General features: G+C 43.4%; 1 protein-coding gene across 2 annotated transcripts in view; it reads left to right on the top strand.

Annotated features, from left to right (window-relative positions):
- Positions 1-10,964, top strand: part of LOC124033203 (hypermethylated in cancer 2 protein-like) — a 43,787-nt gene extending 32,823 nt beyond the window's left edge. For both annotated transcript variants that reach the window (XM_046345169.1, XM_046345170.1), the window contains exon 2: positions 8,231-10,964. In XM_046345169.1, coding sequence (XP_046201125.1) covers positions 8,265-10,013 — 1,749 coding nt within the window. In that variant the 5' untranslated portion in view covers positions 8,231-8,264 and the 3' untranslated portion in view covers positions 10,014-10,964. The remainder of the gene's footprint in view (positions 1-8,230) is intronic.
- Positions 10,965-13,649: the final 2,685 nt, after the last annotated feature.

The raw sequence follows: 13,649 nt of genomic DNA, 5'->3' as shown, positions 1-13,649 counted from the left end.
GTTTTTCACAATTCCTGACATTTAATCCAGTTAGGATCACCACTTTATTTTAAGAATGTGAAATGTCAGAATAATAGTAGAGAGAATGATTTATTTCAGCTTGTTCACATTACCAGTGGGTCAGAAGTTTACATACACTCAATAAGTATTTGGTAGCATTGCCTTTAAATTGTTTAACTTGGGTCAAACGTTTTGGGTAGCATTCCACAAGCTTCCCACAATAAGTTGGGTGAATTTTGGCCCATTCCTCCTGACAGAGCTGGTGTAACTGAGTCAGGTTTGTAGGCCTCCTTGCTTGCACACGCCTTTTCAATTCTGCCCACAAGTACAGCCACTCCAATACCTTCACTTTGTTGCCATTAAGCCATTTTGCCACAACTTTGGTAGTATGCTTGGGGTCATGTCCATTTGAAAGACCCATTTGTGACCAAGCTTTATCTTCCTGACTGATGTCTTGAGATGTTGCCTCAATATATCCCCATCGTTTTTATTCCTCATGATGCCATCTATTTTGTGAAGTGCACCAGTCCCTCCTGCAGCAAAGCACCCCCACAACATGATGCTGCCACCCCCGTGCTTCACGGTTGGGATGGTGTTCTTCAGCTTGCCCTTTTTCCTCCAAACATAATGATGGTCATTATGACCAAACAGTTCTATTTTTGTTTAATCAGACCAGAGGACATTTCTCCTAAAAGTATGATCTTTGTCCCCATGTGCAATTGCAAACCGTAGTCTGTCTTTTTTAATGGAGATTTTGGAGCAGTGGCTTCTTCCTTGCTGAGCGGCCTTTCAGGTTATGTCGATATAGGACTCATTTTACTGTGGATATAGATACTTTTTTACGTGTTTCCTCCAGCATCTTCACAAGTGCCTTTGTTGTTTTTTTGGGAGGGATTTGCATTTTTCGCACCAAAGTACGTTCAGCTCTAGGAGACAGAACGTGTCTCCTTCCTGAGCAGAATGACGTCTGCGTGGTCCCATGGTGTTTATACATGCGTACTATTGTTTGTACAGATGAACTTGGTACATTCAGGGTTTGGAAATTACTCCCAAGGATGAACAAGACTTGTGGAGGTCTAAAAAACAATTCTGAGGTCTTGGCTTATTTCTTTTAATTTTCCCATGATGTCAAGCAAAGAGGCACTGAGTTTGAAGGTAGGCCTTGAAATACATCCAATTGACTCCAATGATGTCAGTTAGCCTATCAGAAGCTTCTAAAGCCATGACATAATTTGATGGAATTTTTCAAGCTGTTTCTTCTCCACAGTCAACTTAGTGTTTGTAAACTTCTGACCCACTGGAATTGTGGCACAGTGATTTATAAGTGAAATAATCTGTCTGTAAATAATTGTTAAAAAATTACATGTGTCATGCACAAAGTAGATGTCCTGACCAACTTGCCAAAATTATAGTTTGTTAACAAGAAATTTGTGGAGTGGTTGAAAAACGAGTTTTAATGACTCCAACCTAATTGTTGGTAAACTTCCGACTTCAACTGTACCATAAAGCTGTTAATCATGTCCGCCTTATCCACTGCCCCCACCAGCATCTTCAGAGGGTCCTGGGACTTCGTCGGTGGGCAAGGGGCAGCTCCACACTGTCACTTTCAGAATCGGATTCCTCACTTTCTTATTGAGACTCATTCAGAATTGACAAAAATCTCCAGATTTTTCTGCATGTCCACTATCTACATACAGTACCAGTCAAATGTTTGGACACACCTACTCATTCCAGGTTTTCTTAATTTTTTACTATTTTCCTCATTGTAGAATAATAGTGAAGACATCAACACAATGAAATAACACATATGGAATCATGTAGTAACCAAAACAGTGTTAAACAAATATAAATTGATGACAGCTTTGCACACGCTTGGCATTCTCTCAACCAGCGTGAGATAGTCACCTGGAATGCATTTCCATTAACAGGTGTACCTTGTTAAAAGTTACTTTGTGGAATTTCTTTCCTTCTTAATGCATTTGAGCCAATCAGTTGTGTTGTGACAAGGTAGGGGGGGGGGTATACAGAAGATATCCCTATTTGGTAAAAGACCAAGTCCATACTATGGCAAGAACAGCTCAAATAAGCAAAGAGAAACGACAGTCCATCATTACTTTAAACTCTACAGAATCGGTCTCCCTCCCACGGCGCGATTAATCTAATGTTGGCTAATGTGACAAGCATGAGGTTGTAAGTAATAAGAACATTTCCCAGGACATAGACATATCTGATATGGGCAGAAAGCTTAAATTTTTGTTAATCTAAATGCACTGTCCAGTTTACAGTAGCTAAAATACCATGCTATTGTTGCACAATTATGAACTTGAAAATGTATTAATAAACCAATAAGGCACATTGGGGCAGTCTTGATACAACATTTTGAACAGCTGTCATCAAGGCAAAGGGTGGCTAATTTGTAGAATCTCAAATGTAAAATATATTTTGATTTGTTTAACACTTTTTTGGTTACTACATGATTCCATGTGTGTTATTTCATAGTTTTGATGTCTTCACAATTATTGTAGAAGATAGTAAAAATAGTAAAACCCTTGAATGAGTTGGTATGTCCAAACTTTTGACTGGTACTGTATGTAAATGTGATTTTTCAGTTTAAGTTTTGAATAAACTAGCAAAAATATCTAAAAAGCTGTTTTTGCTTTGTCATTATGCGTTATTGTGTGTAGATTGATTGAGGATTTAAATATATATATATATACATATATTTCATAATTAGGCAAAGACACTGTATATACATAAAAACTCCTAGAATTGACAGATAATATAAGTAATAATATAAGCACTTCTACGAAGGATTGTTACCCATAACAACGGCCGGTAGTAGGAATTCTACATTTTTGTCAACATATGTGGGATGCATACGCTCACTCACCCCTCCCCTGACACACACACATGCGCGCACAAGCACAAGCCTAAATGTTCAACAGTTGTTCCGTCCCCGAGCCCAACTCAAGAAAACACTTGTTGTGTGAATTCTCTATAGTTGGGCTGTTTAAGAAGGCATGCCAAATTACCAAATTGAGCAGGAATGTGGAGATTTGATTAACCAATGTCTACTACTAGCTAATGGAGCTCGGATAACCCTCTTCACCCACACACGCTGGTCCCCCGTTGAGACCCATCTTCCCTAGCACCTCTGTGCAGTCAGACCGTTTGATTATTCTTTGCCCCCAGGGCCACAATAATATGATATGCCCCCTCTCTGATTGTCAGAGTGTCACTCCCTCCCCATGGGTTACTGCAGCCAGTGTTACCAGCACTGCCACTACCTGGGTGGAGTACTCCACTGGAATTCCTACCGGCTAGGTACGAGGTCATCAAGGTTTTCATTAGCAGCTTTGAGAAAATCCTTGTACATTATGCTCACCCATCCGGGGTCTTTGGCTTTTGGACCAACCTTGCCAGGCAGGCTCAGACTCTTGAGGGGGCGGTGCTGCTTTGTCCTGACCGTGTTCACCTTTCGGTCATGGCTGCGTAGGATACTTGCAGTAGACCTATAAAACGGATAAGGACTTCTCCTTAATAGGTAGGTCGCTCAGATCGGTATCTAGGATATGGGGTTGACACCGTTCCATCATGATAGGACAAAAGTAAACAAACTATATATTTGTATTTTAATTTGAAAATGTATGTCCCTTATCTGCACAAATATGAAGACTCTCAGTCTGTCACAACTCCTGCTCGCAGACACACATGGGCTCTGGCATTTGCAACCATTTTCCTTACCTTTTCACTTAACTCATCACACTTTTCCAGTCATACAAAACACACAAGGTACCCCATCTTACTACACCCCCTTACTCCCATCACATATACAAGGAACTGGAACACAAAAGTACCCCGAAGCCCAAAGTACATACCCACATACTGTGTCTTTTATGTCCTCTGTTTGTTGTGTTTTTATTTCTACCTTGTTGATTCCTGCCTAATTTTGGGCTTTGGGTTATTTTGTGTTGCAGTTCCTTGTATTTGGGGATTTATTATTTCATGAATTGTCATATCTTTTATCTATTTATAAGTATTATACATAAAACATAGAATACAATTATTTTTTTACAACATTCCCTAACTTGAATAATATACTGTATTTATAGTTTCTTTATTAATTGTTGTATTTTATTATTTATTATTATTATTATTTTTTTATTACAATCCCTGCCATTAATATTATTGAATGTTCCATTTGATTTAGAATAGCAATGGAGTGGTTTTGGTGTTTCAAAACAGTTGGTTATCAATGTATAGCTTGTCAATAACGAGAGCTACTACACGTCTCCCTTTCAGTCTATTGCCTTTGAATAATGGATACAGTACTTTGCGTCGCTCTGCGATTTCCTTTGGGAACTGATCGTTCATGCCTATTTTAAGCCAGGCGAGTCTTTTGCCCAGGCTTTTAAACGTTATTTCATCTTTAAAGGATTCAAATTTGGCAATGATTGGGTGCTCGTATCGCTGTCCAAAACGATGTGCGTGTTCGAGTTTAATGGTCAGTCTTTTTCCCAGGCTTTTATCTATTATTTTATATTAAATTATGCAAATTTGGCAATGATTGGGCACTTGTATCGCTGTCCTCTCTATCCAAAACAATGTACGCATTCGAGTTTAATTTGGTCGACAGTGTCGCCTGGAATCTGTAGTTCTTTAACCATGAATTCTTTCACCATACTCTCTGAATCTTCATCCTCTTTAATTCTGGAAAGCACCAGATTTTTCTTCGCATTGTTCCAGTTTGTATATCAAGTAGGTATTCTCTTAACAACTGGTTCTCTCTTTTCAGTTCATTAACGTCTGTGTCGATGACATTGACTGTACTCTTCAGCTTTACAGTTGATTTTTCCTGTGTCGCAGCTTTCTCATCACTCATTTCAAGGCTTGCCTTCATCTTATCTTTAAGGTCTAACTCAAGCACGCCTCATTTATAATTTATAGATTTTAGCAGTTCGGTTTCCACGCTTACTGTACAGGGTGGAGAGAATAGGTAATCCGTGTCAGTCAAAAAGTCTTAGTTTTCTTTTAGAGTACGGTTCTTCATTCTTTCTGTGTTTATTCTCTGCCATGTTTTCTTACTGCATTGGTAGTGGTTATCTATAAAATTAGTTATTATCCAGTTTGAATGTTGTTGCCCACGAGTGAGCAGATCAGCGTAAATGTGCATTATTATTTGGTCATGTTTTGGGGACATCCTTTTCTATCCTTTTTCACGAGGCATTCTGCACTGCCATTTTGTTGTTAGTGTACATGGATTTTATAATGTAGTATGTTTTTATAATGTACGCCTTAATGGCAGCCGAAATTATATCAGGTGTCAGCTTTTTTTCTGTCCTCTGTCTACATTTGTAATGGTAAAGGTCTTTATTGTTTCATTTATGTATTTAATACATTTTGGGTCCAGAAAATGCACTCTATTCATTCTCCAAATTCTGTTGCTATTGGTGTAATAAAGTAATCTAATCACAACCGTTTGAGTAGATGCTGCAGGGACCACTGTGGAATGATCACACCCATGTTCTTGTACGCTTCAAACGGTTAAATCAGAACATGCTTTAGAAGCGCCTTTTCTGGTTAAGTCTATAAGAGCTTTCCACACCTGGATTGTGCAAAATTTACACGATATTCTTTCAAACATTCTTCCAGCTCTGTCAAACTGGTTGTTTGACAATCATTTTCAGGTCTTGCCATTTTCAAGTAGATTTAAGTCAAAACTGTAACTTGGCCACTCAGGGACATTCACTGTATTCTTGGTAAGTAACTCCAGTGTAGATTTGGCCTTGTCTTTAAGGTTATTGTCCTGATGAAAGGCAAATTCATCTCCCAGTGTCTGGTGGAAAGCAAACTCAACCAGGTTTTCCTCTAGGATTTTGCCTGTGCTTAGCTTCATTCCTTTTATTTTTTATCATGAAAATATCCCCAGTCCTTAAAGATTACAAGCATACCCATAACATGATGCAGCCACCACTATGAAAATATTGAGTGGTACTAAGTGATGTGTTGTATTAGATTTGCCCTAAACATAACACTTTGTATTCAGGATATAAAAAGTGAATTCATTTTCCACATTGTTTTCAGTATTTAGTGCCTTGTTGCAAACAGGATGCGTTTTGGAATTGTTTTATTCTGTACAGGTGTCACGCCTTGGTCATTGTATTTTGTGTTTTCGTTATATATTTGGTCAGGCCAGGGTGTGACATGGGTTTATGTTATTGTATTTTCGTATTGGGGTTTGTAGTATTTGGGATCGCGGCTGATTAGGGGTGTTGTATAGGCTTGGCTGCCTGAGGCGTTTCTCATTTACATTACATTTTACATTTAAGTCATTTAGCAGACGCTCTTATCCAGAGCGACTTACAAATTGGTGCATTCACCTTATGACATCCAGATCCAGTGGGACAGTCACTTACAATAGTGCATCTAAAACTTAGGGGGGGGGTGGGGTGAGAGGGATTACTTAACCTATCCTAGGTATTCCTTAAAGAGGTGGGGTTTCAGGTGTCTCCGGAAGGTGGTGATTGACTCCGCTGTCCTGGCGTCGTGAGGGAGTTTGTTCCACCATTGGGGGGCCAGGGCAGCGAACAGTTTTGACTGGGCTGAGCGGGAGCTGTACTTCCTCAGTGGTAGGGAGGCGAGCAGGCCAGAGGTGGATGAACGCAGTGCCCTTGTTTGGGTGTAGGGCCTGATCAGAGCCTGGAGGTACTGAGGTGCCGTTCCCCTCACAGCTCCGTAGGCAAGCACCATGGTCTTGTAGCGGATGCGAGCTTCAACTGGAAGCCAGTGGAGAGAACGGAGGAGCGGGGTGACGTGAGAGAACTTGGGAAGGTTGAACACCAGACGGGCTGCGGCGTTCTGGATGAGTTGAAGGGGTTTAATGGCACAGGCAGGGAGCCCAGCCAACAGCGAGTTGCAGTAATCCAGACGGGAGATGACAAGTGCCTGGATTAGGACCTGCGCCGCTTCCTGTGTGAGGCAGGGTCGTACTCTGCGGATGTTGTAGAGCATGAACCTACAGGAACGGGCCACCGCCTTGATGTTAGTTGAGAACGACAGGGTGTTGTCCAGGATCATGCCAAGGTTCTTGGCGCTCTGGGAGGAGGACACAATGGAGTTGTCAACCGTGATGGCGAGATCATGGAACGGGCAGTCCTTCCCCGGGAGGAAGAGCAGCTCCGTCTTGCCGAGGTTCAGCTTGAGGTGGTGATCCGTCATCCACACTGATATGTCTGCCAGACATGCAGAGATGCGATTCGCCACCTGGTCATCAGAAGGGGGAAAGGAGAAGATTAATTGTGTGTCGTCTGCATAGCAATGATAAGAGAGACCATGTGAGGTTATGACAGAGCCAAGTGACTTGGTGTATAGCGAGAATAGGAGAGGGCCAAGAACAGAGCCCTGGGGGACACCAGTGGTGAGAGCGCGTGGTGAGGAGACAGATTCTCGCCACGCCACCTGGTAGGAGCGACCTGTCAGGTAGGACGCAATCCAAGCGTGGGCCGCGCCGGAGATGCCCAACTCGGAGAGGGTGGAGAGGAGGATCTGATGGTTCACAGTATCGAAGGCAGCCGATAGATCTAGAAGGATGAGAGCAGAGGAGAGGTGAGTCAGGTGATTCTCGTTGTCTCTGATTGGGAACCGTATTTAGGTAGCCTGGTTTCGCTTTGTATTTCGTGGGTGATTGTTCCTGTCTCTGTGTAGTGTTCACCAGATAGGCTGTAATAGGTTTCACGTTCCGTTTGTTGTTTTGTATTTTGTATATTACGTTATTTTCATGTATCGTCATTTCATTCATTAAAGAACATGAGTAACAACAACGCTGCATTTCGGTCCGACTCTCTTTCGACAAACGAAGAACGACGTTACAACAGGCTTCCTTCTTTTCACTCTGTCATTTAGGCTATTATTGTTGAATAACTACAATGTTGTTGATCCATCCTCAGTTTTCTCCTATCACAGCCATTAAACTCTAACTATTTTAAAGTCACCATTCCTCTCCGGCAACTGAGTTATGAAGGACGCCTGTATCTTTGTAGTGACTGGGTCTATTTATACACCATCCAAAGTGTAATTGATAACTTTATACCATGCTCAAACAGATATTCCATGTGTGCTTCTTTTGTTCAGTTTTTTTTTTGGCATTGGAAAACGTCCCTGGTCTTAGGCCTATTTTTGATAACACTAACATGCCTCTCTCTCTCTCTCTCTTTCTCTCTCTCCCCTTCAGGTGTTGCTTGTGTAGGAAGAGAGAGAAAAGGAAGATGGAAATGGAACTGCCAAATCATGCCAAACAAATACTACTGCAACTCAACCAGCAGAGGGCTAAGGGCTTCCTGTGTGACGTCATCATCGTGGTGGAGAACGCTCTGTTCCGAGCCCACAAGAACATCCTAGCAGCCAGCAGTATCTACTTCAAGTCCCTGGTTCTCCACGACAACCTCATCAACCTGGACACAGAGATGGTGAATCCCTCTGTTTTCCGACAAGTCCTGGACTTCATCTACACGGGGAAGCTCCTGTCCTCATTGGACCAGAGTAATGAGCAGAACTACAGTGCCCTCTTGACCGCAGCCAGCTACCTCCAGCTCCATGACCTCGCCGCGCTGTGCAGGAAGAAGCTCAAGCGAAGCGGTGGCAAGCCTCTGCCGGGTAAACTCTCCACCTCGGGTCCGCTCAGCCGACTGCGCCACAACAACGAGCGCCTCTCGTCCTCCGCCCTCACCGCCTCCCACAACCACTACGTCCTCGCCCCCTCCGACGCAGACCAGCCACAGCCCGATGATGGCCTCGGGGACAAGCTCTCGGATGATGAGATGTTCATCGGGAGCACCGCCGTGAAGAATGGGACCTGCGGGAGTGGTAGTAATGGAAACCTCAGTAACGGTTTGAGCAGCAGGGAGACAGATCTCGGGCTGGACCTGTCCAAGAAGAGCCCTCCATCGGCGTGTACCACAACAGACGCACTCAGCCCTCACAGCAACTCACAGGGTTCCCCTCAATCTGCCTCTGTATCCACAACCAACGGTGCCTCACTGGATGATTCCACCATCACTCTGCCCGGTCTGGACACCACCGGCCCAGAGCCCATGGAGCTCATGCCCACCCCCAAAGCCCCTGAAGACAGTCAGGCCCATCCAGACGCTCCCCTGCCTCGCAAGAGCTCCCGCCAGGTAGCCCGCAAAAAGGAGTGGCCCAAGAGAGAGGCCTCTGGCCTGAAGGCTGAGGATCGTAACCCGCCCCTGGTCAATGGTGTGATCGTGGGACCTAAAGAGGGCCGCTCATCCAGGGGTGTAGGCAGGGACAGCAGGTGCAGCTTTCCCTCAGACCAGTCCTTCCAGTGTAAAGAGGAGGAGGAAGGAGGGGAGAATGGGCAAGAGCACAGTGACCAGAGCGGGCATAGTGATGGAGAGAGTGGGGGAGGAGGGCACCACAGCGCCAACTATGTGTACCGGCAGGAAGGGTTTGAGCCAGCGTTTGGGGACAACTTGTATGTGTGCATCCCCTGTGGGAAGGGCTTTCCCAGCTCGGAGCAGCTTAACGCCCATGTGGAGACACACACAGAGGACGAGCTCTACATCAAAGAGGAGGGAGGGGCCTTTGTGAAAGAGGAAGAGGCTGAGGACCTCTCGGCCCCCGTGGCTCCCACCACATTCGGCATCTCCGAGCCACGGCCCTTCAAGTGCACCGTATGCAGTAAGAGCTACAAAGACCCGGCGACCCTGAGACAGCACGAGAAGAGCCACTGGCTGACCCGACCCTTCCCATGTAACATCTGCGGGAAGATGTTCACCCAGAGAGGCACTATGACGCGCCACATGCGGAGCCACCTGGGCCTGAAACCGTTTGCTTGCGATGAGTGTGGCATGCGCTTCACACGCCAGTACCGCCTGACGGAGCACATGCGCGTCCACTCGGGAGAGAAGCCGTACGAATGCCAGTTGTGCGGTGGAAAGTTCACCCAGCAACGCAACCTCATCAGCCACCTGAGAATGCACACCTCACCCTCCTAAAACACAACATCAAGCCAAAGAATGCTTTTTCATTTTTTTCCCCACCTCACAACTGAACGAATGCACAAGTACACTCATGCAGAAACACAGGTACACACTCTCTCTCTCACACACACACATAAACATAGATTTCTATACACAACCACCTGGCTTAGTGTGTGTAGTGGTTGTCCAGAGTCAGCATGTGGCAGGATGGTCATGGAAAACAACCCCAGCATGTCCACCACCTCTGGAAGTCTAGACGGGCAGTGTACCTCCCCTTCCCCCTCTCTCTCTGAAGTCACCTATGGTGGATATAAGGGCATGGACCGGTGGTTGTCTCTCTTATATCTTGTAAATGTGAATGGGGTACTGTTGTAACCTCAGGCCCACCTCATGCCTCTCATACACCCTCAACACCTTTACTTGGGAGTATTTAGGCCTTTGACTTTTTCAAACTGATCCCTTCTGGGGGTATTCAGGGTTCCCTCTATACTCCAACCTCATTCGTCAAACAACTACGCCATTCCTCCTTTTAATTTAGACAGGTCTAATATTATTCACTCTGTCAATGATGTACACTACAGGCAATAATTTCAAAGAATGTGTTTTTGTTGTAACCAAACAGCAGCTACTGTATATGTCCAATGCTAATGTGAGTGAACCTGAAGATAGTGGGGATGTCTGCATTCGGGTGGAGCGATGTTGTTGGTCATATCCATGCTTTACCTAAAAGTTTGATGTCTGAGTTTCCAGATGAGGGGCTCAATTTCATTTACTCCAGACACACACTGACCTTAAAGTCTCCACTCTACAGCTGGTCTCTGAGTAAGAGAAAGAGGGGAGGTGGGGTTAGTCATTTTGCCCATGAAAGCTCATCCTGGGATAACAACAAAACTAAATGGAGGTACCTGTTTTACTCAAAGAACCTGTAATGTTTCAGTGAATGTTTAAACTGGAAGGTCTTCGGATGTTTCGTCTTGGGGGAGGGGGATATGGGGTGAGGGTTGGGGCAGTTAGTTGAACAGGGAAGAGACGGGTGGGGGAGGGGGGGGGGTCGGTGTAGGCTGAACTTCTCGTTTGGTGGGTACGTTTATTTTTTGTCAGTATAGCTTTCCTCCCCTTACAAAAAAGAAAAGCTTATTTCGATAGGCTTGTGAACTCGCTACCTCTGATTACTCTTATGAACTCTACGTTGATTAGTTGAAAGTTACTAAATGTAATTAATTGTATAAAGTGTGTAGATAGTAACTTTTCCCCTAATGCTTTAACCTGCTTTAACCTGCCCATCTCTCAACACAGGTTTTTCATGCTTTTTAGATTTGTACATGTTAACATAACATTATGTTAACAACACTGTCTTTTTTTACTTCTTGTCATAAAGATAGCTTTCCGGGTGCTCTTCTCAATGAACAGGCCCCCACCCCACAATGTACTGTATTTTCTTGCAAATAGTGGTTAGTGAGTTTAGATGCACAGTGTTCCAAAGATCTAATGAATGTTAAGGCGAACAGAGCTGACTAACACATTTTGCTCGACAAGTTCATAACCAAAGTTAAAAAAAAAAGATATAAGATATATAGCATACTTTATTATTTCACCTTTGATTTGTCTTTTTACTGTATGAAAAAAACATTTAAGAATTGTATTCTAGGTCCAGACAATTGAAACCCACAGTTGTGTTGGACTATTGACCAATGACTCTTGAGACTTGAGTTTCTGTGTGGTTTGCGAGGAAAGCTTGTGCTGATTGGTGGGCTGGTGTTAACATCAACTTTACATGTAAAGTAACTGTAGAGTTTACAATGTTACCTGAACTTTATTTTTATTTGTAACAAGGGTCCTTCTCATCACTTTATATTCCCTGACCTAAAAGCAGGACTTGATTACATTTTATGTGTTCTGTTCAGACCAAAAAAAAAAGAAGAAAAAATGATAGAAATTATAATAATGACATTTTTTTATGTGAAGTTCTAAGTTTGCTTGTTAGTTTATTGAGCCAGACTTCTGAAAGCTTGTATTAGAAAGGGAGAGGCAAGGATGCACTGGACAGCTCAATTCTTATCCAGAGCCAATTACAGTAGTGAGTGCATACATTTTAGTACTTTTTTTTGTACTCCCAGTTGCCTCCCATATGGGCCATTCTTATTGAATATTTATTTATTAGCATAGTACTACAAATTACAAACACTACTACAAGAGGCATGCATGTCCCTCTACTGTAATCATTCTCCACTGAAACCCAAGCTGTCTGTCTTAGCTTGTCCGGTGTGTCCCGACTCTTATGGTAAACTATGGGGGAGAGAAAACTTCAGTGCAAGTTTTTGGTATAGGCATTCCTCTATTATTTTGGTTTTTACCTATCTTTTTTAACATTTCTATTCCTCCTTCATCCTCATGGTTGGTCTGTGAAATGGTATGTCATCATGTAGGGATGCAGCTGCAGTCATACAAGCATCGTTATCGTTTCAAGGTAACTGCGTCTTGGACTCTGAGATGTTACTTTAATTTTTTTTTTGCTGTTCTCGCCGAGGTAAAAGCAGTTACTGCTGAGTGATTGCATGGTACGTGTGTATTTGTAACGCCCACCCCCTCACCACCACCACCCACCCTCCAACCTCAAATCCATCATGTAATTAATTGTTTTCCTGTGACCTCTTCTTACTTATTCGGGAGTCCACGATGCATTGCCTTCAGACGCTATTGTTCTTGTCAGCACTTAAGCAGTACAGCGTAATGTCTGTGACGCTCAAAAGGTCTTTTTGTACAGCAAGATCTCTAGCCATCTCTGCAAAGTCTTTGCAGCTGCGGCCGAACTAGCGTTTATTAGTTTGGCGAAAACAAAAAAAATATGAACTAAAACTGCGATACTACTACTACTACTACTACTACTACTACTAATACTCAAATACTTCAGGGATTGTTCTGCGTCTATGAATGTAGGACTCTCAGCTACATTTGTAAGACATAGTATTGTATCAATTTCTCTGTATTTTACTCATGGGAAAACCAAAACACTAGTTTCATATTTAAAAGATTTTTAAAAATGGGGGGTACTTTTTCAACTAACACAAAGAGCCTTAACAAAAGGCGGGGCAGCTCAATACAAAAGTCGACTTTTTAGTTAGTATCATAATATGTTCCGAAATAGTCGCAAAGTTGTACAAAGAACTAAGACCTAAAAAAAAGCTCATACCCAAATCCACAAACTATTTTTTAAACCAAAGCACATTTGAATGATTATGGAACAGTGTGTGGCAAAAAAAGATACATATGTATTTATCTCATTGTTTACATAAACTTTTACAGTTTTACAGACCTCAGTTGAGGCTCGGCCAGTCAGAGGTGTGGTTGTATGTGTTTTTTTGCTTTTTCCACAGAGGTTTTGCTGCCAAAACAAAAGCTTCAGTGTCAGCGTCAACCCTGCGGCAGACTACTTCATATTTAAATTGGGGAGGGGGTTGCAGTTTTAGGGGTGCATCGCCCCCCTCTGCCAGCTGGCTTTGGGGTGACCTTGTCCCTCTGCCCTATGAACCGTCTTCAGAAGATGGGATTGGGGGGTTGGGACGGGACGGGGGTGGGGGGGGGGGGTGTTGCTGTTGCGCGAAGGGCTGGGATGACGTTAGAACTCTCTTAGGCTGCGTTTACACAGGGAGC

This window comes from Oncorhynchus gorbuscha, linkage group LG04 (genome assembly GCF_021184085.1).
Source record: "Oncorhynchus gorbuscha isolate QuinsamMale2020 ecotype Even-year linkage group LG04, OgorEven_v1.0, whole genome shotgun sequence".
NCBI classification, from domain to species: domain Eukaryota; kingdom Metazoa; phylum Chordata; class Actinopteri; order Salmoniformes; family Salmonidae; genus Oncorhynchus; species Oncorhynchus gorbuscha.
This window is presented reverse-complemented; position numbering and strand designations above follow the sequence as displayed.